The sequence below is a fragment of the Nomascus leucogenys genome, chromosome 22a (genome assembly GCF_006542625.1).
Source record: "Nomascus leucogenys isolate Asia chromosome 22a, Asia_NLE_v1, whole genome shotgun sequence".
Taxonomy (NCBI): domain Eukaryota; kingdom Metazoa; phylum Chordata; class Mammalia; order Primates; family Hylobatidae; genus Nomascus; species Nomascus leucogenys.
The window spans coordinates 82,931,268-82,957,584 of NC_044402.1; the positions used below are offsets into that span (position 1 = coordinate 82,931,268).

A 26,317-nucleotide genomic window follows, 5' to 3' on the forward strand; every position below is an offset into this window, starting at 1 on the left:
ACCAAAAAATGCAAAGTATTACTGATGGGAACATCTCACTAAGGGTCCAAGAATTGCAAGAATTACTTTGGGATAAGCAGCCTGACACTAAACTTCAAATAAGAGCCACCATCCAATGCCAAATAAGAAATTCAACCAAAACTTCAAAAGATTTTTTTAAATATTGACATAACTCACATATAATTATTCCCAAATTAGCTTATTGCATGAAAACAGAAGATTCCATTTCCAAAAAGCCAAAAGTAGATATAAAATCTATCCAGTGACCTCGACATGGCAGTCTTACAACTGTTTAACATTGTGACCCACCAAATTCTACATATGACACTAATTGTGACAGAAATCAAAATAAACAATGACTTTCACATCTCCTCGCACCTGATCAACACTGTATTGTAGTTAGTGAATAGCAGTTGCATTTACACCAATGTACATAATTTTGTATCATTATTTTATGTGTATATGTGTGTATGTATGTGTGTAGCTATTTTGTTATAAAATTTCAACCAAAACGAACTTCAGTCTTGGTAACAAAATCATCAGAAAAAGGAACAATTAATTGCTTGCTGAGCATGTGCAAATTTACAAAACAATGTGGCTCTTCAGATGGAATTTGAAGGCCTGAATTATTTAAGTCAACTGAAACTACTATTACTGTAAATAGAGGCACAATGACCCTTATATAGTGACACAATCGTCACATCCTTCTGGTTAATAACATATGTCACAGTAGTCCTTCATTGCATGCTTGGCCTGTTGCTACTGATCCATACTTTAAATTTGCCATCCACCACCATCAACACCACAAAGAGTTAAGCTCAGTCACTAAAGCAAGGTGGAGGAAAAACCCTGTCATGAGTTTTGATGACACTGTTCAAGTGTAACTTTTATTGTTGTATAGGCAATATTTTAAAAGCTGTGGTCAAGGAAAAGCATCCTAAAAATTAGATCTGCCTGCTTTGTTTTCTTTTCAGGAATAGCCATGCTTTCAAACAGCCTCTTCTGTTTTGAAGAGAAAGCCTCCTAATGAAATGTAAAGGTGCTCACAGAGGTCTTCTACAGAGGAAAATAAAATCTCCTGCCATATATTCATTTCACAAATTATATTTCTTGTGTAAGCATGTCTAATTCAATATGTGTTTATTATATCATTTTGTGCCTTTAGGAAGAAAAGGTCACTGATTCTAGTGCCCTATTCTAGCAATTCATTACCCTCTTCTCTACCACCAATTCATTGACCTCACCCACTTTCTCCCTGTCCATACTTCCTCCCATGTCCTCATTTCTCTCCCTACCCAACTTAGATCTCATGGTCAATCTAGGTTTAACACTCTGTCCTTTAAAGAGGCCCTCAAGCCCCAGTTTTCCCTCTCTTCATCCATCACACTTACGTTTTCTGGCAAAATATGAACTCTGTAAACCTAGTTCTGAATCTGCCCTGAGCCTCTGAGCCTGCATGGAAACAGCTGAACTGAACATAACAGGAAAAAAGGCACACAGGGAGACAGATCTGACTTTAAATACAACACCGCTGGCTGGCCCTCAGACTGCCTGCCCTGTCCACCTCCCGTCCTCAGCCACACTCCTCTCAGATGACTCCATCTTCTCCTCCTTCCTCAAATGCCACCCCACTCCCCTCCTCAATCTCTGCAAATAGCCTCTTCTTTCATTTTGCTGAGTAAATAAAAGTAACCAGAGTTTTCACCTATCTACTTGCAAATGCTCCCAAACATTCTGTCTTCCCTCTTGCTATCATAGATAAGCCGCCCTGCTCCTAGACTTAAGTGACTGCTGAAAGAGGTAAAGACATAAGTCCCTTTACTGCTCAGCTACTCTCTCTCTTGTGTGTGTTTGTATGTGTGTCTGTGTGTCTGTGTATCTGTATCTGTGTCTCCATTGTTTTTCTCACTCTCTACAGACCTGTAAATGTTGGAGTGCCAGAGAGCCCTCAATCCTCTTCTCACTTACACCAACTTTCACTCCCTGAACGTTCTCATTGAGTCCTATGATTTTAAATACATCCATGTATCAACAACTCCAAAATGTATGTGTTCAGCCCTGACCCCCCATCTGTCCAGCTATGTTTGTATTTGTTAAGGCCACTTGAGCATCTAATGGGCATCCCAAAAGCATGGGCTTAAAAGAGGTTTTTATTTCCACTGCCATCTTCCCCGTTTCAGGAAATAGTACAGGTTAACAATCCCTTTTCCACACTGAAAATTCAAAAACCCTAAAGTCAGACTTTTTTCATTTGGCAGCAAAACTTGGCCAGACCTGAGCTCATTTGACAGCAAAACCTGACCTGAACTGAGAGGAGAGCATGTATTATCTTTAAGTGAATACTTATATGTTTTGTTGCAGACTTGTGTTTATGAAGCTACCCCAAACCCCACTGGGAATATTTCATAATTTTTGAAATAGGCACATTATTACCTTTCTAAAATTTGGAAAGTTGTGAATTTGGTTCACATCTGGGCCCAAAGGTTTCAGGTAAGGAACTGTAGACCCAGTTGTTCAAGTTCTTTCTCTCTTTCTCTCTCTCTCCCCATCCCCATCCTTTCTTATACACACACACACACACACACACACACACAGCATTGTGCCTCATTCTTTTCCATCCTTTAACCCCATATCCATTTCATCAGTGCATTCTGTCAGCTCTAATCTCAAATATGTCCCAAATCTTCATACTTCTTATCACCTCCAAAGGCACCAATGTCCACCTCCAAAGGCACCAAAGCTACAGAACCTTCACCTGGACAAAGGCCAGAGCCTCGCGACACGTCCTCCTATTTTTAATTTTGTCCTTCCTTGCCTCTCCACTTCTTAGCTTTATTTTCCACAAAATGGTCAGAGAAGTCTTCTTAAAACATAAATCAGATCTGCCACCCACCCTGATGCTCCTAAGGTGAAAGGGCTTCCCATCATGCAGGAAATAAAATCTTGACTTCTTATCAAGGCTTGCTGGGTCTTGGATCATCTGACTTCTGCCCATCTCTCCACATTCAATTATTCCACTCTTTCTCCTACCTGTGCTCCAGCCCTTCTGCTCTTACTGGTTTTCTTCAAACAGGCCAAACACACCCTGCTCGGGGTGTGTGCCCTTGCTTCCCTCCGCACACCAAGGCCAATGCTTCAGGCCTTGGTGTCACTCACTACTCACTTCATTAAGGTTTCTCTTCGCAAGTCACCATCATGAGAAACTCTTTCCTGACCACTCTGGTCTAAAATACAGACTTTTGAAACTCCCAGAAGTTTGTTGCTGTACCCTGTTTTATTAAAATTACATTATATTCTTTTGCCTGATTATGCAACCCCACCATCAAAATATACACTTCAGGAAGGTAGGGATTGTAACTGGACTGTTTATTGTTATATCCTTGGTTCCTAGAGTAATGCTGGAACTCTCCATGTGCCAGTGAATGAATATTTGTAGAATGAACAAATAATTAAGTTGTATTAATAAGTCAACAGAGTTGAGTTAATAAAAGAATATTAGCCCTACTTTCCAAAGTATCTCAATGTTTTTAAAAGTATCAGTAGAGTCTGGATGAATTTGACTATAACTTTCTTTTCTTCTGAATGACACTCATTCTTAAGATAGTTCTAACCAGTGGCTAAGATTACCATAGTGTGACTCACACTGTATACATTAGTGTTTACTGCTATACCCACAAGACATACACTTAACAAAACAATCTGAATTCATCAAGGACAGCCTTTTCTTTTAATTCTTTGCTTTTATTGTGAGCTTAATTTCTCTTTCTAAGGAATTTAAGATCACTTAGCAATATGTTTCTAATTCCAAGGTGCTCTAAAGTGATTCCATGTGATTTCTTGTTTCCCAGGTAATATTGGTAGATACAACCAAATTATCTAATTACAGAAAGTGTATATTAGGCAAATTTAGCATAGAATTAGGAATTTTAAAAACACAAGGATGGAGATAAACAAGAAATCATTTTTAGTATTTTATCATTTTTTATTCAGTAAAGATACAATTTACAGTGAGGAATTTTAAAAATTATTGCCTCATGTAAAATAATTGGAAAGTATATACAATAAAGTCATTTGGGGACTAATGCTGGGAATATTTTAATCTCTTAAACTGGGTATTATTATTTCAGTTGTGAATTTCATTTTGGAACACTCTCAGTTATTAAGCACATATGATTAAGCATATATGATCTCCTTTTGGATAGATGAGTTAACTTTTAGAGAGAGGCATCTTCTGATAAACATTGTACAAGTATTTATCCCTAACTGAAATTTGGTTCACATGATAGGATAAAGTCTGAGAACAAAAATTAAGTAACAGCTTCACAATGGTGACTATTGTCCAAGCTTCATCACACACCTTGGACTTGAGTGTCTGGTAAAAATGAAACTTGAGAAATGTTAAAATTGCTCAATTACATTGGAAAATTTCAAGATTACCTTGCTTTGTAAGTTTCTTTTTAAGGACCCACGCGAAGAGAAGATTATTTAGTCTTCAACTCAGTAGGGAACAACACGTTGTAGCCTGGAAGCCAATTCTAAAGTATTTAGCCTGATTGCCTCCAGATTCAGTCAGCTTATCTCCCCGTCTGACTCACTGCAATTGGGAAACTTCAGCAGGCAATTTTCTCTCAGAGGACACACAGCCGTCTCTACTCACAAAGAATTCTCCAGGCTGCAAGGCCACATGAGGCCAGAACGTTCACTAATCACTGAAATATACTGTCAACATAATCCTAATTATTCAGCTACGTCATGAAACAGAAATTTCAGTTTTCCTGGTATATGTGTGGTGGAGAACTTAGGAAATTAGAACCTTGGACTATAAGAAATTCATTAATTCGGTCAGTGTTTAAATCTCTTCTGCCTCCTACCCACTATGTAGTTATCTAGAGTCGACTTTTACCTCAATCTTAACATTTGGCAGAGGAATGGGGAAAAACAAACACATTGTTTCCCACATAGATATACCAAAAAAGTAATTTACAGTAACAGCTATCATTTGTAGATGCTTATTCTGGGCCAGACACAGGGACTGGGCACTTTGATTTTATTACTTTATCCCTCACAATTTTGAGAAAGTTGGGTAGTCCTCACTCGCATGTCTGGTGGTTAACTGTTTGGTTTAGAGGGACCTCAGCTGGAGTGGTTTATATCTACCCCATATGCCCATCCTCCCATAGGTCTCACCAGGCTTCTTCACATGCCAGTTTGAGGGTTCCAGAGAGCTTAAACTCCAGTGCATAAGCCCCTTCTGAGCCTTTGATTGTGTCACATTTGGTAAGGCCCCACTGGCTAAAACAAGGTGTATGGCCAAGAGTAAGTATGAGAGAGATTATTCAAGAGAATAGATACAGGAAGTCATGAATAAATTGGGCCATTACTGCAACAGTAAACAACAACATGATAGAATTTCTGGAAAATAAATAATATATTTGGAAAACTCAAGATATTGAAGCAGAGATTTGTAAGAAATGAAGTATCGAACGGCCACACATAAAGATGCTTGTTCATACTGCAACCAGTGAGAAGTACTGGAAATTTTTCAAATTCTAAAAGTTAGAAAGGAACCCCTTAATCCATATGCTAGCCATCTCTAAGTGCAATGCATAACTAAATATCAGAAAATGATGTTATACTATACAAGTTTTTGTCAACTGAATTCCCAATTCTATACAAAATTTTTCCTTTTTCATTCTTATTCAGCCTTTTCTTTCCGTCATTCATCTTTTCTTTCCACGTAGAGGTCGTAAGAAAGCAATCTGATCAAATTCTTTTTTTCCTCCTGTCTCTTTGTTCCCTATGCAATTGGTTTGATTATAAGAAAGAAATATCATTTGTCTTTACAACTTATATCTTATTTTAAAATAAGACCAAATAAACAGCCATTTTATAGATGTGACTTCTTGTGATGACTCCTTAAAAATTTTAAAGGCTAACTAGTGTGGCTAATGGACACATACCCCAAATCAGCTCTCAGCTGCTAAACTGTTCTTATAATATTAATGCTTCTCTGGTTTCCACAATTTATTCTCATTACTATTTTGATTCTCTCATTTTTTCTTATCACTTACTCCTTTGAACTAATCAAATATTAGCAAATATTTCAGAGCTTATGAATGTAAAAATTGAAGTCACTATTTCCTGCGCCCCTCTTACATCTGGAAAGATAATCTTATACCGGAATGGTTCAGATAACAGAAGAAATACGTAGGCGGGGAGCAACAAGACGCAACATCACTTTCTTCTTTGTCTTCGTGGTTGCAAAGAGGAGGCCTAGAAGACTGGGAACTGGGCCTTCCCATGCCCTGTATGACCTGTTGTCAGGGCAACAGGATGTGTGGGGAGCCCTGGCCTTTCTAGTGCCTGTTGCCAGGGTAACAGGATATGAACCATCTTCTTTTATGCAACTATGCAGTTTCCCTGCTTTACTCTATGCTTCTCTTCTATTTGGTGGGAAATTACATTTGTTCACAGAAATCTAAGAGCAATACGAGTTCAGTACACAGCTGCTGAAGGAGCATGTACTGGAAGAAATATTTTATGTGGACACATGCCATTGACAGTGTTGCTGGTGAAAATAATATGTAGATGAATTTTATTAGACTATCTTTCTAAAAAGAGAGACCTCAATCTTTATTTTCGTAAGCTCTAAAATATTTACTAATTGGCTATTAGTTCAAAGAAATAAATGATAGGAGATGATGAGAAAGTAGTAACCACAGTAATAGGTAGAAAAAAAACTTTAGAAACCAGAGAATTATGTGAAAAATTCAGAAGCTAAGAGATGATTGTGAGTACATATCAACTAGCTTTTGTTGTGCAACAAAACACCGACAACTTAGCAGCCAACAATAAACATTTATTGTTTTCTCACAATTTTGAGAAAGTTGGGTAGTCCTCACTCACATGTCCGGTGGTTAACTGTTTGGTTTAGAGGGACCTCAGCTGGAGTGGTTTATATCTACCCCACATGCCCATCCTCCCATAGGTCTCACCAGGCTTCTTCACATGCCAGTTTGAGGGTTCCAGAGAGCTTAAACTCCAGTGCATAAGCCCTTTCTAAGCCTTTGATTGTGTCACATTTGGTAAGGCCCCACTGGCTAAAACAAGGTGTATGGCCAAGAGTAAGTATGAGAGAGATTATTCAAGAGAATGGATACAGGAAGTCATGAATAAATTGGGCCATTACTGCAACGGTAAACAACAACATGATAGAATTTCTGGAAAATAAATAAATAATATATTTGGAAAACTCAAGATATTGAAGCAGAGATTTGCTAGGAAATGAAGTATCGAACGGCCACACATAAAGATGCTTGTTCATACTGCAACCAGTGGGAAGTACTAGAAATTTTCAAGTTCTAAAAGTTAGAAAGGAACCCCTTAATCCATATACTAGCCATCTCTAAGTGCAATCTAAGAATGCTTTAAAAATACTGTGTAGTTTAAGTTCTGTTTGGGAAGTAAGGCAGAATAAACTACATTAAGATTATTTTTCTGAAATAAACAGAGGAAAGACTACTCATTTGACTTCAGGGAAGAGCATTCTTATGTGCTTAAGTTTTGTTATAACAAGAATAGAGTAGTAGCTTGAGCAAAAATAAAGTACCTAGATTTAATGGTTAGAATTCTTGAATTTATTTTCATTGGTTAAAAAAAAATCTTCTGAAATGGCCACCCAGACATTACTGTGCAGGGTTTTCTTGGTTGTTGGGTACCAAAGGCCAAATAAGTTACAGTGATTTTGCAAAGGTCCAAGCTCTAAGGAGGTAAAAGAGTTTAGAAAACGTCAAATTCTCTTGTAGCTATTAGCTAGAATCATTGTTTAAATAAATTAATTTAAAAGGTAATGGTAGCACATGTCCTAGAGCAGAGAAACAAAATTGGAGAGTTTCTGACATCCAAACCATATGCCACATGATAACTCCCTTTGGTATTCAGCTTTGAGTATGCAAAACTAGACAAACAGATGGCAGGACTGTGGAAAAAATCAAAACAAGAGAACAGCTTTTAATTCCTGAAATGTCAGGTTTTATACTGAGCCTTGAGTATTAAGTAGAATTATCCAAGTCAGTGTTCAGTGGAATAAGTATGGGCCTTGGAATCTGGCCCTCCCCTTACTAACTGTGAAATAGTGGCCAAGTGGTTTAATATCTTGGAGGTTCAATTTTCTCATGCAAAAGACTGGAGGTAATTGTGCTGAGCCATACAGAAAAAAAGTAAAATCTTTCAGAAAGTATCAGGCAGAAAACAATTATAAAGTATGATTACTACTATGTTTCAATTTTGAGGTGATTTTTAAACAATGTAAGGTAACCAGAAATGTGGTTGATACCAAAGTTGTTCAGCTTTTTCTTATCTTGCTCCAAATACAGCTTATTTTGAACCAACTCTTAGGAAGTCCAGTTTTAAATGGACCAGAATTAGTACATTATTGTTTTTCTAATAAGTTCATTTTTATTTTCTTTTAAATTATCTACAACTTGTTTTAAAATAATCCCTTGAACATCCATACTTATGCAGAGTTTAGTTAATGTTGACCTCAGGTTTCTTCTCCTGGAGACTCTGGTGCTTACAGATTTTACTATTTTTTTCATGACTCATTATAAACATATTTGAATAACTATAAATATCAAAAATTTGCCTATCAAAAATTATCTGCACGACTGAGCGTTTTCTCGGCCTATTTAGTAAAAGTCCACGTTTTTAAATATTTTATAAAATATAAAATAAAATTTGATCTTTTTAAAAAGTTTCAAGAAAGTGTAGCTTAAAGGAGAAACCAAAGGGTCATAATGTTTCATATATATGCCTCTAATGAGCTATTATCATTATTATGCCTTCCTTAACTATAGTCATTCATGCCTAAAACTTGCTCAGACCGGATATGTGGAATATTATGATTCTCATGAGACTTTAACGCTATCATCTGTTTAATAATGTTAATTAGGAGTTTCTCTCATATCCAAAAGGCCTATAGCATAGTCCTTTACCAGATGATAATCAAACTTGCTCACATATTACATTTGACTAGCTAATTGAAATATGTTAAATGACAAAATCTGATAACGTAATGGAAATACAGCATTTTCTAAAATGAGTCAGCAAGGGGATGGACATGGGACATGACAGCAATTACCTAGAAGTCAAGTCTGTTGTGAACCAGGCCCAGGTTATAATAAGAAAAGGCCAAAAGAACAATTTTCAAGCCAGAGTGACTCAGGAAAATAAGTCTAGCCCTGAGATAAACATGATTATAGAAACCTAAAATCCACTATAAGGCTACCTCAAGATGTTGACTTAAAGATGCCATCAAGACAATTCTTCTATCAGCGAAACTCTCAAAGCCCACTTCTCCTCAGCTCCCTCTCCTTATATACCCTAGTTCCTGCTCCAGGGAAACACAAATCCTTATATATAATGATTCTGGTGAAGAGAAACCTGGGGAGTGAGAATACTTCCATTGAGCTAAAAGAAAGTCGTCTTTCTGCATCCTGACAACCCTACTCTGTGCATTGATTCTGATAAGAAAAGTACATGAAAAATATATAGAATTCTGTTTCTGCATTTAATATTAGCAATAATAATGATTGACAAAAGCTAGGATTTCTTGAATTCTGTACACTTTTCTAAATAATTTATGTGTTAATTTAATTAATTCTCTCAACACCTATGAGATACGTAATGATATTATTTCCATTTACAGATAAGAAAATTGAGGAATTGAAAAATCAGTCAAGAGGGAAAGAGCCAAGATGGTCAACTAGATGTAGCCAGGAAAACCTTCTCTCACCAAGAGGCCAGACCATCAAAAAGATGGGTACACTCCAAGCAGACCCTCAGAACGGCATTGAGAGTGGACAGAGGAAACACACCCTGAGCTGAAGAGAAAGGAGGCTGCGAATGCTACATGGGATTGCCAAGCACCAGGACTCATTCCTAGCCCAGAGCAGCTCCTGGGGCCAGGGTGAGTAAAATAGGTGTGGAGTGGCCCACTCTCACCACAGACCTCCAGAATCCTAGCTGCAGGAGACCCCATGACACATACTGACTTTTGAGATGGCAGGGAGAGCTTCTTAGAGAGTTGATAGGGGTGGAACTTAAGCCTGGACAGAGCCCAGAGGGCTTAGTGTGGGAACATCTAAAGTGGAGCACAGCCAGGGATGCCCATCTCCCAAGGCTTGCCATGCTCTGCTAGTAGGCTTTGGCTTGTGTTGACTCAAATCCAGACAGAACAGGGCTATTTTCCCCATAAGACAGAGCCAATCTGATCTGGGAGCCCCCCTGTTTGCCATCCTCTCCCCAGAGTCCTTACCTGGACGCACCCATTTGCAGTGCAACCACACATACTGAACTGGGGTGCTTCCCAGTGGCCACTACCACAGCTCCTTCACCAACAGACCCTGTCTGACCATCAGAGAGCTTCTGCAGATGGGCACCTGCCAGAGCACACTCACCTGCAGCTTCCCCTACCACCTTGCCAACACATGTGTACAAATGTGTCCTGCAGCTGCCAAACATACATGGGTGGACCTCACTGCACCACCACCACCAGTGCACAGGCAGATCCCACCACTGCTGCTGCCAGTGCATGTGTGCAAACCTCCTCACACCACCATCCCATTGTCACTGGTGAATGTGCACACAGAGCCCACCACCTCACCACTACCCTACTGCCACTATTGCACATGTGCACACGCAAACCCCGCTGCTACAACCTCAATAAAGTCCTTTTTCCGGCACCTTTCTCCCCCTCAGAGTGTTGTTGCCAGTGAACTGGAAACACCTCAGCCCCTCCAGTGCAGCAGGTGCTTAACCTCAGCGGGCCATAAAACAAAGTCATGGGCCTAGTCCCAGGCCCCAGTGTTAGAGCATGCAGCCCAGGAGTGCTGAGCTGAGACTTGGCCCCCTGAAATAATCCAAAAACAAAGCCAGTCAACTCAACCCAACTTATACCACAGTCAAACCCTCAAGTGCATAAAAGAATATAAAAGCAAAAAGCCCCATCCAAAGGACAGCAACTTCAAAGATTAAAGGAACATCAGCCTACACAGATAAGAAAGAAACAATGCAAGAACTCTGGCAACTCACAAATCTAGTGTCATTTACCTCCAAATGACCATAACAGCTACCCAGCAATGTTTTTTTATCAGACGAAATAGCTGAAATGAAAGACACAGAATTCAGAATCTGGATGGCATGGAAAATTACTGCGATTCAAGAGAAACTTGAAACCCAATTCAAGGAATCTAAGAAATCTATTAAAATGATTCAAGAGCTGAGAAACAAAATAGCCATTTTAAGAAAGAACCAAACTGTTCTGATAGAGCTGAAAAACTCACTACAAGAATATCATAATACGATCACAAGTATTAATAGCAGAATAGACCAAGTTGAGGAAAGAATCTCACAGCTCAAAGTCCGATTCCTTGAATCAATTCAGTGAGACAAAAATAATGAAAAAACAATTTTAAAATGAACAAAATCTCTGAGAAATATGAGATTATTTAGAAACCAAACCCATAACTCAATGGCATCCCTAAAAGAGAAGGTGAGAGAGCAAGCAACTTGGAAAACATATTTGAGAATATTGCTCACAAAATTTTTCCCAACCTCACTAGAGAGGCTGACATTCAAATTCAGGAAATCAGAAAACCCCTGTGAGATACTATACAAGATGACCATCCCTAAGACACATGGGCATCAGATTCTCAAAGGTCAATGTAAAAGAAAAAATATTAAAGGCAGCTAGAAAGAAGGACAGGTTGCCTACAAAGAGAACTCCCTTAGGCTAATAGCAGACCTTTCAACAAAACTCTACAAGAGAGAAGAGATTGGGGGCCTATATTCAGCATCCTTACAGGAAAAAAATTCCAACCAAGAATTTCATGTCCAGCCAAACTAAATAAAAATATTTTTTTATTTGTCTAACCTAAAAAAGAAAAAAATAAAAAAATTCCAACCAATAATTTCATATCCAGCCAAACTAAATAAAAAAAATAATCCTTTTCAGACAAGCGAATGCTAAGGGAATTTGTGACCACCATACCTGCTTTACAAGAGGTCCTTAAGGGAGTGCTAAACATAGAAACAAAAAACTGTTACCAGCCACCACAAAAGCACACTTAAGTACATAGACCATTGACACTATAAAGCATGTACACAATCAAGTCTATATAACAACCAGCTAACAACATGTCAGGATCAAATCTGCACATATCGATGTTAACTTTGGATGTAAACAGGCTAAACACCCCACTTAAAAAGCACAAAGTGGCAACTGGATAAAGAAGCAAGGCCCAACTTGTATGCCGTCTTCAACAGACTCATCTCACATGTGATGACAACCATAGGCTCAAAGTAAAGGGATGGAGTTAAGATCTATCAAGCAAACAGAAAACAAAAAAGAGGAGAGATTGCTATTCTAATTCAGACAAAACAGAAATTAAGCCAACAATGATCAAAAAGGACAAAGAAGGGCATTACATAATGATAAATGCAGTAAGAAGACTTAACTTTTCTAAATATATGCACCCAACACTGGAGCATCCAGATTCATAAAACAAGTGCTTAGAGACTTACAAAAAGACTTAGATAACCACACAATAATAGTGTAAGACTGCAACACCCCACAGCATTTCTATACACCAGTAACATCCAAGCTGAGAGCCAAATCAGAGATGCAATCCCATTCACAACAGCCATAGAAAGAATAAAATACCCAGAAATACTACTAACCAGGGAAGTAAAAGATTTCTACAACAAGAATTCAAAACACTGCTTAAAGAAATCAGAGATGACACAAATAAATGGAAGAACATTCCATGCTCATCGGTAAGAAGAATCAACATTGTTAAAATGTCCACACTGCCCAAAGCAATTTACAGATTCAATGTCATTCCTATCAAACTACCAATGAAATTTTTCACAGAATTAGAAAACACTATTTTAAAATTTATACTGAATCAAAAAAGAGCATGAACAGTCAAAGCAATCCTAAACAAGAAGAACAAAGCCAGAGGCAGCACACTACCCAGCTTCAAACTATAGTACAAAGCTATAACCAAAACAGCATGGCACTGGTACAAAAACGGACACATAGACCCATGGAACAGAATAGAGAACCCCAAAATAAAGTTATAACCATCTGATCTCCAACAAAGTCAATGATAACAATGAGGAAAGGCCTCCCTATTCAATAAATGATGCTGAGATAACTGGCTAGTCATATGCAGAATATTTAAACTGGACCCCTTCTTTTCACCATATACAAAAATCAACTCAAGATTGATTAAAGACTTAAATGTAAAACCTAAACTATAAAATCCCTAAAAGAAAACTTAGAAAATACCACTCTGGAAATAGACCCTGGCGAAGATTTCATGAGGAAGACTCCAAAAGCAATTCCAACAAAAACACAAATAGACAAGTGGAACCTAATTAAACTAAAGAGCTTCTGCACAGCAAAAGAAACTATCAACAGAATCAACAGAAAATTTATTTTGTTCTATAGTTCTGCAGTGTTGAAGGTTAAGTTGGATTCAAAGGAATTCTGGTTTATTTAGCTGCACACCCAAACCATGTTCTTCCATGCAAGTTTAATCTGCAATAAAGCTGATATTTTGATTTTCATCTACGAGACTCCTAAACTTATCTCTCTCTTAATTCTGAACTTGGGCAGGAATTAGGGGTATCATTCATTAGCACTTCCTCTCACCCTGGCATCTTATGAGGTAGGTATCAGTTTTGTCCATGTCTCAGCTGAAAAATAACCTAAAAGAAGTCATCCCTGAATATCCAAAATACTTTCCCAAAATAACTTGATCACATCAAGTTATTTGGTGCATTTTCTTCTGGTCATTTCTTACTCCATATTAACTTGCTTTTTATAATTTACTTTTTTGTTGTTTGTCTCCTCTACAGGAACAGTAGCTTCTGTGTCTAACATTGTACCTGACACAGTATACAATCAGAGTATATTTATTGAATGAGTAAATGAATGATCAATTCAATTAATGGATTTTACAAATAAGAAAAGTGAAGTTTAGGTAAATTAATAACTTTCCATGGACACTCAGCTAAAAAGCAGGTAGTATTGTAGTATTAGAAAATATCTGATTAACTCTACAGTTCAATTTCTAAGCCACCTAATCTGTAAGGTAAGCCACCTTAATAATGTTAATACTATAAACTATAACATAATGTTATGTAGGACTGAATATTAAGACTATGTCTACACATCAAAATGAGTTTTGATGAAGTGGTTTTCTTCAAAACAAATTATGATTATGATTAAAAGACAAATTTTTTAAAAACTGATTTGCCTGATTAATCCATCAAAACAGTCACATACTGAACAACGTACAGACTTATCAACAATTTCCAAGAAAGAGCACATTCCCTTTTGACATTTGAAATGAATCCAGTAAATACCCTCCATCTCAGAGTTTGGTGAGGTAACTGGTGCTTTGGGCACGCAAGTCAGGGTTACATGGAAGTACAGTGAGTTGTTTAATGGCTAAGAATAAAGAGTATCTGAATCCAATGTGCCATAGAGTGAAGCAGGGCTTCACCACTAGGATCGTGTGTGTGTGTGTGTGTGTGTGTGTGTTGCGTGTCTGTGTGTGTCTGCGTGTCTGTGTGTGTGTATGTGTGTGTTGGGTGGGGACAAGAATGGTCACGTTGATGTGTTCTTCTGGTATAGAAGGCATATATTAGATTTTTATTGCTACTATAACAAATTTACCACAAACTCAATGGCTTGAAATAAATGAATTATCTTCAGTTCTGTAGATCAGAAATCTGGTGCAAATTTCACTGAGTTCTAGTATCAGCAGGACTGTATTCTTACCAGAAGCTCTAGGCAGAATCTGTTTTATCATCTTTTCAAGTTTCTAGAGAGGTTGCCTTTGGCTCGTGGCCCACTTCCACCATCTTCAATAGTAGCACAGACGAGTTAAGTCCTTGTCACTGACTCCTACTTTCTCTTCTGCCTCTCTCTTCCACTTTTCGAGCCTTTGTGATTGGCCAGGCATGGTGGCTTACGCCTGCAATCCTAGCACTTTGGGAGGCTGAGGCCAGCAAATCACTTGAGCCCAGGCATTCAAGACCAGCCTGGGCAACATGGCAAAAACCCATCTCTACTAGAAGTATAAAAAATTAGCCAGGTGTGGTGGCACATGCCTGTAGTTCTTGCTACCTGGGAGGCTGAGGTGGGAGGATCACCTGAGCCTGGGAGGTCAAGGCTGCAGTGAGCAGAGATTGCACCACTGCACCAGAGTGAGATCCTATCTGAAAAAGAAAGAGAGAAAGAGAGAAAGAAGGGAAGGAGAGAGGGAGGGAAGGAAGGAAGGAAGGGAGGGAGAGAAAGAAAGGAAGAGGGAGGAAGAGAGAGAAAGAAAGGAAGGAAAGGCAGGCAGGCAGGCAGGAAGGAAGGAAGGAAGGAAGAGAGGGAGGGAGGGAGGGAGGAAGATGAACCTTTGTGATTACATTAGGCTCACCTGGGTAATCCAGGATACGCTCCCTATTTTAAAGTCAGCTGATTAGCAATTTTAACTCCATCTGCTCCTTTAATTTTCCTTTTCAAATAAAGTAACATATCCTTTGGTTCAGGGGATTAAGACATGGACATTTCTGGAGGGTGATAAGTCTGCCTACCCCAAGCCTGGGAATTGAATTTTAAGGAGCACCACTGTAGATCCTTTTCTGGTGTCTTTTGGGTAAACATTCTGAGACTGTCATCTTTTTTGTATTGGAAGCAAGATAAATATAATGTTAGAGCTAGGTAGATCTATGTTTAAACCCATGTTCTACCAGATACTAGCTGCATAACTACTTAAGATACTTATGTTTTTAAGAACACTGGTGGGGAGTAAGAATACAAATATGTTATATCTGCACAATTCTGACAATATGATGATAAAGATGATAAAGCAAACACCCTTCCATCTTCTCCATCTTTATTCCAGCTGTGAATCTATCTCCAATCCTCCCACCTGGTTTTAGTCCCTATTTTGGCAGCCTGGCTGATCTAATTTTCTAGTTACAGCCAGTATAAGATTCAGAATTTTATTCCTTCATTGATTTAAAATATTAATTGCATTATCTCCTATGTGCTAAGTACCATGCTATGTGCTGGAATCCAAGAGCAAATCCAATGAAGTGAGCATAGCTCTTTCACCCAAAAGCTGTGGTTGAACAGGGAAGGTGGATTTTGTTATGAGAAGAGAAATTCAGGTTATTTATGAGCTGAAAATAAAAAACTAATCTAGTCTGGAAGGTCAGGAAGAATTTCCTTTGCAAGTGAAATTTAAGCAGCAATCTTTGCTCATTTTGTAATAGGATATCTATCAGAATTTTGAGTGGGACAACTCCTCCTGATAAGGAAATGCCCTGAGCTCTGTAGGACATTTAGCCTACCAGGACCCTGCTGCCCACTAAATGCAGAAACACCTTGCCATCACTGCAATCACCAGAAACTTCCCTACGCAACTCCAAAAGCTTCGTATAGAACAAGAGCAACCCTGGCTGAAAAGAAAACGAAGGAACAATTGCCTCCAGAAGAGAGAACAAAATGAGCAAAGGCAGAGGGGTGGTAAGCAATGTTTCTTTTGGGTGACCCTGGGTCTGAATAGGAGGCGTGTCACAGAAGGAGAGGCATCAGAGGAGAATCCAAAGATCAAGCTGGTATGCAGTGACCCTGTGAAGGATGCAAAGCTTTAAAGGTGTTTAAGCAGAAGAGTAAAAGGATCAAATTTTTGTCTTATCTACAATACAGCTTCATCCTAAAGTATGGTTCCAATTTGGGAATATGATGCTAATAGCTCCTGTCACTTCCATGGTTTTTTTTTTTTTTTGCTAATTTTTATTCTAAATGTATATTTCTGCTACATCCTCTTGGTGATAAGGGCCTGGACAACTCCATCTGAGAACTACACAACATACTGCCCTCTTCAACAATAACAGTTGCTTAGAATTAAAGGATTACCATCTAATTCTTCTCTCCTTCACTTTTTGTTTCTGAACATTTTGTCCTTCACTATTGATACTCATGTTCACTACCCTACCAATCACAGAGGAAAAAAAAGACAACGAAGCTTAACTTAATGTCTTTCAAGCACTGCATTCACAATTCCAAGTCTTAAAATTAATATCTGGACATTTGTCAGGATGGGGGAGATAAGAAGGTATGTGTTGAGACGTGTAAAATTAGCAATCGGATATAAAGTTAGATTCTAACTGAAATTGTGATAGATTCTATTACTATGTTTATAAAAACTGAAGGAACTGGGGCAATAAGTACTATGAAGTGGTGAGTATATTTTTGTCAGTAGTTTATGGTTTCTGGCCGTTCATATTTTCTTCTCTTCTGTTGAATGCCTGAGAAAGATAATACTTTGTTTTAGATTTTTCCCTATAACTTCATGTCATTTTCACTGAATTTTCTACCTGAAAAATGCTCATTTTCAGTTTTCTGAAAATGCTGTCACCTCTTAGATTGAATTCTTATAGCAATGTCACTAACTGGAAAGAGCAACACCAGTGTTTTTTAAACATGTTTAATTTTTTAATAAAATCCACAGGTGTGGAACTCTTTGTATGTTTAGAGAAAAAAAAAAGCAACAGTACATGACACAAAAAGGCATTTATCTTTTAAATGGAAAAGAAACACAATGCATAGGTCAAATACTGTAAAATCTTCAAACCAACTTTCCACATGGAAATGAATGAAATTAACAATCTTTGAATGACTATCAATAGCTATGTTTTCTTAGTATGTAGGAAGAAGTCTAGGTCCCAAATTCATAAGAAACTTCTGAATCAGAAATTTCATTTGGTGTTGAGATGGCATAAAAAATAGGAAGTGTTTTCCAGCCCTAAACAATTGATAACTTATGGCCAAGTATGTAATTCTTTTTATATCTAATTTATGAAAGACCTGATGCCATAGTTATTTACCCATATTTCCACCATCATAGATGATGACCTGTGGTGTAGAATCTAAATTGTTGTACTGAGTAACAAATTAGTGGTTGAATATGGAAAAAGCTAAATAAAAAGATGGTAAATATAAGAAGAAAATTAATAGACTAACGCAGAGAAGTCTATATCAGAATGGGAGTAAGAAACTGTTTCACCTTTCTTGTCACAAAAGAAAAAGAGATTTCTTGGCACATAACTTTATATGGTGTGTCAAATATTATATGAAGATAATTTAGAAGAAGCTCAATAAAAGAAAAAAAATGGTAGACAAGCATTGATATTTTAATTTAGTTACCAATGTTTTCCACGTGTGCTCCAAAATTTAAAAATTATTTGTATGGACTCAAAAGACTCTCTAAAACGTTATGTTATATAACAATCCCTATAAGATATTTTCTCTAAATATCTACCTATAATGGTTCATGATTTCTATATTTAAGGCATAATTGAATAAACATTATTTTACTTTCGCCTTTGTCTCTATTTTTATTTAACCTTAAAATTTACATACTGGAAGCTCAATTAAAAACAGTATATTATGCCAAAATAAGTCAATATATTTGTAAAGTAAAAGATTTTAAAAATCACTTTCTAAACAAATATCTAAAGGTCTTTAGTCTATTTTAGCAAAAATAAGAAAACTATTGCACAATTGTTTGATAGGTTTAATGAGTAGCATGATTTTAATTTCCAAAACTTAAGTGTAGAATTCTAGTACTAGCAATTTTCATAAGCTAAAATTCTGTTTGAATCAATATTGCATTTTAAATAGACAAGACAATTTCAGCAATGGAATAGGGAGTCCCTCATATCACTGCTCTGAATGCAAACTATACAAAAGACCATAATTAAACAATTTGGTTGTTATTAGTCATGCGGATTTTAGATTTAGAGTTTCTCGCTTTAACAATTCTAAGCCTTGAACACTGAAAATGTGCTAAGTCAAAGTACAAGTTAAAGTGATAGTACCAAAATGCAATTTCTTCTTTATTCAGTGAAAAAGCAGTCATTTTAGTCAGTTAGATAATGATTTTTAAAAGAAAGAAAGAAACTTGGTTAATGATTATTTAGTGGCTCTACATAAACACAACTCAAAATTAATTTTGCGTGTATGTATTTTAATATATCCTTCTATCAATTCATGAAGATCTACTGTTGAATAACTGTATCACCCTTTTCTGAAATAAAATGACAGATTGATCTCTGAGACCAACTGATACAGTGAGTCAGTAACTTTGCCCTAAAGTATTAAATAAACACAAAATCACTTTTCAAATTTCTTAAAGACATATGCATAAATCCACCAGCATACATCTTCATGCATTCAAGTAACTACAGGAAACTAGAGAAATGCAAACAAAACAAAATAAGCAAAACATCCTTCTAAGGAGAAGAAAATCTAAAATAGGTTGTAATGAGAGATATAATTTTCCTGGTACTGATGTTCATCCACTCATTAGGCTAAAACACAAATCATCTGATGACTGCTAATGTTTAATTTGCATCTATGCTAATTAATTTTGAGAGCTGTTATTTGCTTTGATAGGATTACTTGTTCCCCTAGAGAACAACCTCACCAAAAAGCTGTAATTTCTAAATCTTCAATGGATCTTGGAAACAGATTCTAGCTCATCCAAATAATGTAAAGATGGCTTCCTTTTTAAAAGTTATTCTCTGCTATATATTCTTTGCATTATTGTGCTCTTACACTAATGCACTGTAAAGACATGTATTACTTCAAGAAGTAAGAAAATATACAAAAAACAATATTTAAATACATAAACATCATTAAATACAATCAAATGGAGGAAAGTAGAAGGAATTTTTACCTCTAAACAAAGTTTGATGTAATTTTCTTTAGAAAAATATCAAACAGGGACACCAAATTCACTCAGGTACTGAATTTTTAAAAATAGTGTGTAAATACAGCATTCGAGATATAAATCTTAGAAAATCTCTATTTTGCATAGTGCAGGATTCTTTCAGCTGTTATTATAGAAAAGCAAATATATTAATATTTTCATTTGAGATCTGCAAATATACTAAGCAATTACAATGGCCTGTAAAATTCATATCCACATTTCTCATTTTTATCCAAATGTTAAATCTGATTTTCAAATTATGACAATTAAGATAAAGCATATAAACTGTGGTGCTGAAACACTAAACAGGAACTAGTAGCACACACAGCTAAAAAAATGTAAGGGTGTAAATATCAAGGTGAATAGTATTGCAATTAATGTTTGACTTAGGTAATTACATCCCATGTTTGACATAAATGCATAATTCTTGACCCATTTTACTAAGGGCTATTATGTACTATGGACTATTCTGTACTCTCAGGAGAAGTGAACTGTGAACTGGTTAATTTAAAGCCAAAACTCTCCAATAAGTTTGATATGCTGTTAATATTTTTATCACGTAAACATTTTTCTTATAGAGATGTCATTTAAGCAAAAAGAAGAAGCACAATAAAGTATAATTATTTATTATCATATTAATCCTCTCATTGCTTTTCCAAATCTAATCACAGAGGAAGAATTATCAGTCTTACTTCTCTCTCTGCTTACCTGAGGGAAATTTTATTTGGGGCAGTATCCCGGCAAATGGCTTTCTTAGTTACCTTTCTGCATATCTGAACCACATATCTAAACAGCACATACAGAATGCGTAAAAGAAACCATGTAGTATGACAGTAAAGTGACTTCTCCAGAAGTTACCTTACTTTAATAAAATGTGCAAGTACAAAAAATCATTCGTCTTTCAACAAGTTGTTAGCTGAGGTAGGCACATTTTATTTTTCAAGAGAAAATCTTTCTAAAGGAAACTAGCCCACAAAGGCGGATAGCACCAACAATTAGTCACGTTAATAGTCAAATCTTTCGGGGGGAAATAAAAAGCAAAGAGCATACTCACATTCCTTTCAGGCGCTGCCACATTTTTTCAGTCTGTTCTCCTGTAAGATACTTAAAAGTGGTGTTTTCCAATTCTTCAATTTCTGTGGCACTAGACCCCATGATGATGCTCCTAAGACAATAGAGTTACAGTCAGTTTCAGCAGCTAGAACAAGCATTCCTCAGTCCGTTACAAATCTTACACACTTATACAGTAGCCTCTCTTATCTATCAAAACGGTGCTGATGTACAAAGCTGAGGGAAGACTCTGACAGATTTGCTATTGACTTTGACAGGCATATATCCACTGCTCACCACCTCACCACCCCCCTAAGCAGACAGCAGTATAAACAGATGCTCTGACCTCACAAGAACAATCCGTACATGTGAGCCTGCTACTGTACTACTGACCGACTGAGTACTCAAGCTCTCCCCAAAAGCAGCTCATCTGTTACTGTTCTGTGCATTGAAGCACATCAGAATTCCTACAGTTTACGAGCTCTATTATGCACAAGAGAAACGTGAATGACTTTCGCGCTCCAGAAGCAGCTGAATTCCTCTCTACCAACAGAACGAGGGCAGGATGTAATAAGGAAACAGATGGTAGGAGCCAGTATCAGCAGCATCACCCTGAGAAAAAAAAGTGCCTGTTTAAATGCCAATGTTTTTTTCTCTAAATTGATCTGAAACTAACACTTAAAAATGTATCATGATCTAACAATAAATGCAACAAATATTAATGATAACAAAGAGAAAATAACATCTAAAGCCATACAGAAGAACATAGCTCCACAGGTTGTTATTGCAAGAATATGTACATCAACTGATGCTGTAATCATGCTTATTCACCTTCTCCTAGCAACTCCACACATTAGGTAACTGCCAATTTAACCAGTGGAAAATACGGCAGCTGCACACAGCCTGCTCTATGAATCCTTTGGGGATTAAAAAATAAATAAAATGAAACTAGTGTAAACGCACGTGTGTGTGTGTGTGTGTGTGTGTGTGTGTGTTTTGAAGGAAAAGGGAATAGGTTTCTGTGTGTGTGTTTATGAGAGAGAGAAGGAGAGAGGGAGAGAGGGAAAAGAGAGAAATTGATGGTTTGCTGCTTGTGCATTTTAGAAGAAAAATGAGAGAGAGTGGACATAAAAGGAATCAGAACTGAGTCGTCTGCCAAGCTCCTAACACATGGCGAGCTTTCTTTGAAACAAGCACAGACCTTAAGTATGAGCACCATAACAGCTCTTGCTATCTGCAAGCTGCTATAGAAAATATACTTATAAGCAATATTTCTTCTTGTTTGTTTGAAAACCCAGATGTAGTTTTATTTCTTCTTGCAAGAAAACTTGCCTGTTACTATGAGTTTTAAGGTAGAGATATTCAAAGATTGGTAATAACATCCAATATTTGTTGAATATTTCTGATGTTTCAGACAATGTTCTCAGTACCTATTACATATTACCTTTTTAAATTCTTACAAGAAGGCTGTGAGATAGGCAATACTCCTGTTCAACAGTTGAGAAAACTGAGAAACAGAGACATTCTCCAGATTTAAAGCTAATTCTTAAAAATGGGAACTATTATTAACAATTAGTCTTCCAATATAAAATTACTATGTCTATCCAAATGACACTGACGCTATCTAGTAGTCACTTATAATGTGTATGTAAAAAGCACCTTTGCAAAATGTTATAGAAAATGGCTTCTGATTTGCAAATTATAAGAGGGTAAATCAAGTGAGGCTTCCATTTTCCTTTCTCAGACAAGAGATTTCCAGAATTCAATCTGAATGTAATGTCTTTAGCTAGCAGACAGCTTTGTGAAATTAAAACTTCATTCCTATAAGAATTTACCAGAGTTGTCAGAAATAAGTTAATCTTTGCTCTGAAAGTACCAATTTTACCCTCACTGTGCCTTCGTTTGTAATCTTAGCTATATTCCTGTAATACACTGTTAACCTGATATTTCTTTAATGAAATAGTCAACAAACATCTATATTCTGCTTTCAAAGAAATATTGCAGCCAAAAATCTCCATAAATAGCAAGTACTCTATAATTATTATTTTATGAATCAAGATACCTAAGTCCTTGAGGCTATAACAGATGATTTTCTAAATATGAAATGTCAAGTCCTCACATTGACCAGCTTATCAATAACATTGCAAAGTAAATAAAGAATAAGAACTATTCTACTTAAGTATATGTCTAAGAATCTTGTTTCAATGCTACAATTCATTTGCCCTTTGCTTTCACTATGTAACTTCTATCACACATTGATATTTAAGACCTCAAGGTATACTAATTCAGTCACTTACTAGAAAAAAATCCTTAATCATTTCATTGAATGTTTCATAAAATAAAATTTTGAATAATAAACTAGATAAAATAGCTTATTATTTAAATCCTTGACCAAGATAATCTTCATCCTTAGGAAGTATCAAAAAGTTACTTCTGTTAACAGAGAATTCAAATCATTTGTTAGTTTACAAAAAAAAATTCAATATAAGTTCTGCAAGGGAAAATTGAGAAAATAGTCATAAAAATACAGTAAAAAATGAACCAATTTGTATGTCCCTCATCTCTCATAGTTTCCATTTATTTTGCTTTAACTCTACAGTCAGGTAAATTATCTCTATTAGAATAAGTAGTTCCTTCATTCCTGTTTACCTAATATTTTATTAGGAATGGTGACAAAAATGTATAGAATGAATTTAGTATCTACTAATGCCAAAATGTAATATAACATATACTCTAAATCTAGACTACCTGGGTTTGAATCTTTATTCTTTCACTGAAAGAATTATGTGATTTTTTACAAGTTACAATTTTTGTCTGTTTCTTCATGTATAAAATGAGCATAATAATAATATCTCCTCATAGTGTTCATGCATTGAATGAGTTAATACAGGTAAAGAAATTAAAACAGTATCTGGCACATAATAATTGCTTAATAATTATTAGTTCTTATTATTATTGATAATATTACATGATTTTTTTCTTTTCATTATAGTATAATTATTCAATAGATTTTAGTGACAATTATTTCCCAAATCATTTGTAATCATTGTTTTTATGCATTGCTGGTGTTCCTTTTGTTTAGAAACTACATCCTTATTTATAAGCAAAATCGTTCTAAGTATTTGTGTCACTACGTTTATTGGTTTACATATTAAGGTTATATTGGCTGATGTAGTTTGGATCTGTGTCCCCACTCAAATCTCATGTTAAAATGTAAGCCCCAGTTCTGGAGGTGGGGCCTGGTGGGAGGTGATTGGATCATGGGGGTGATTTCTAGTGGTTTAGCACCATCCTCCCGCTCTGGTCATGTAAGATGTGCCTGCTTCTCCTTCACCTTCCACCAAGATTGAAAGTTTCCTGAGGCCTCCCCAGAAGCAGCTATGCTTCCTTTACAGCCTGCAGAACCATGAGCCAATTAAACCTCTTTTCTTTATAAATTACCCAGTCTAAGGTATTTCTTTATAGGAATGCAAGAATGAGTAATACTTTGGCACCATGTAATAAATGGTAAAGAAAATAACTTTAATTCTTTAGCCAGTAAGCCATCACTCAATGACAAAGATAAATGATGACACATTCAGAAACACCAAATTCAGAAAGCATACCATTCGAATACTCATTAAAAATAATTACGAGTTAATATACCTGAAAAAAGAAAAAAATAGTAATTAATGAGAAAAATCAGAAACATATACCTAACCTAGCAACAGAAATTCATAAACAAAATCCCAACTTGGCATCTGTGAAGAAGGGCTAGGAAGAAATCAATTCAAGTGAGAACAAGAAATCACAGGGATCAAAAAGATGGCTTCAAGAAAAAGTGGATTAAATTCATCAAGAATATTTAAAAACTAAAAATACTGTTTTATTGGTAATAAAAGTACATTATGTTTTCATTGACAAGAAAACAATTTAGAAAATATCTTAATTTCTGAACAATATGGCAAACTAAGGTACTCTTAAAACTTCCAGACCAAAAATAATTTTCAAATATTGGAAAAATTCTAATAAATATTATTTTGAATGCATAGCTGAACCTATATAAAATGAAGTCCAAAATGAACAGGGACAAAAAAATTAGACTTGTAAGGACATTTGTCAAACATAGTAATCTACAGCCTTGTATTATAATCAGTATGTAGGAAACAGAAAATAAGGGTTTGAATCTGTACAGTATGAAGACTTGAAACCAAGGTCCTCCCAGAAAGATAGAAACCATAAAAGGCTACCCATGTAGTCATTTTCTGGACAAGAAAGCATAAGTGTGGCCAAGAGATACCTGAAAAAATGTTCTCTCTCAGCTTAGTCTCTAAGAGAGGAAAAACAAAATAAAAGCAGTCTTTGATAGATTTTAACAATGGAACTGCCATCTATGAGTTTGATTAAACGTAAACTACCAGCTTTGTCTGAGAAACAGCAAAACTTAAAGTGATCTTGGGTTAGTGGTATCCAAGGTTACCTAGAATAACAAAAGCAAATTTCTTTGGAGGAATGAATCCTGAAACACACCTCTTAAAATTCTTACAGATAAATCTAGTCAAATATGAGCTTACAATTCAAAATTATAAAACACACAGTTAATCAAGTCATCACTAGTGAGAGTCACTAGACAAAAACTAATAGAACGACATCCTCAAGGATGTTAGGTATTGTAATTACCTAATAAGTTATAATAATGTTCAAATTTTAAATAAATAGAAAAAAAGAGACTCAAAACATGACCAGTAAAAGACGTTCTATTTTTTTAAAGGACCATTCAGGAAAATGAATTAAAAAGAATTTTTTAAAATTAAAAAAGAACGATTAAAATTATATATTCAATGTATAAGGTAAGAGCAGAAAGAGAATTAGCTAATATGAAAAATACGAAGAGGCCGGGAGCCGTGAGTCATGCCCGTAAACCCAGCACTTTGGGAGGCCAAAGCAGGCAGATCACTTGAGCTTGGGAGTTCAAGATTAGCCTGGACAATATGGTGAAACCCTGTTTCTACAAAAAAAAAAAAAAAAAAATATATATATATATATATATATACACACACACACACATATATATACGTATATATACACACATATATACGTATATATACACATATATATACACATATATACATATATACACATATATATACGTATATATACACACAAGTATATATATATATACAAAAATTAGCCAGGCATGGTAGCGTGTGCCTATAGTCCCTGCTACTTGGGGGGCTGAGGTAGGAGGATCACTTGAGCCCAGGAAGTTGAGGCTGCAGTGAGCCTTGTTCATGCCACTGCACTCCAGCATGGGTGACAGAGATACCCCATGTCAAAAAAAGAAAAAAAGAAAAGAAAAATCTGAAGAAATTGCCCAAAATGTACAGATAGCCACAGAGGTGAGATTATGAAAAAATAACTTAGAAGTCAAGAAGGACAAAAGT

At 36.1% G+C, this 26,317-nt stretch overlaps 1 protein-coding gene across 3 annotated transcripts in view; it reads right to left on the reverse strand.

Annotated features, from left to right (window-relative positions):
• Positions 1-21,468, reverse strand: part of PDE1A (phosphodiesterase 1A) — a 384,349-nt gene extending 362,881 nt beyond the window's left edge. For 2 of the 3 annotated variants that reach the window (XM_030803171.1, XM_030803172.1), the window contains exons 1-2: positions 21,241-21,468; positions 20,899-21,009 (exon numbers count right to left, since the gene is read on the reverse strand). In XM_030803171.1, coding sequence (XP_030659031.1) covers positions 20,899-20,999 — 101 coding nt within the window. In that variant the 5' untranslated portion in view covers positions 21,000-21,009; positions 21,241-21,468. The remainder of the gene's footprint in view (positions 1-20,898; positions 21,010-21,240) is intronic. The other variant, XM_003253813.3, reaches the window with a different exon arrangement.
• Positions 21,469-26,317: the final 4,849 nt, after the last annotated feature.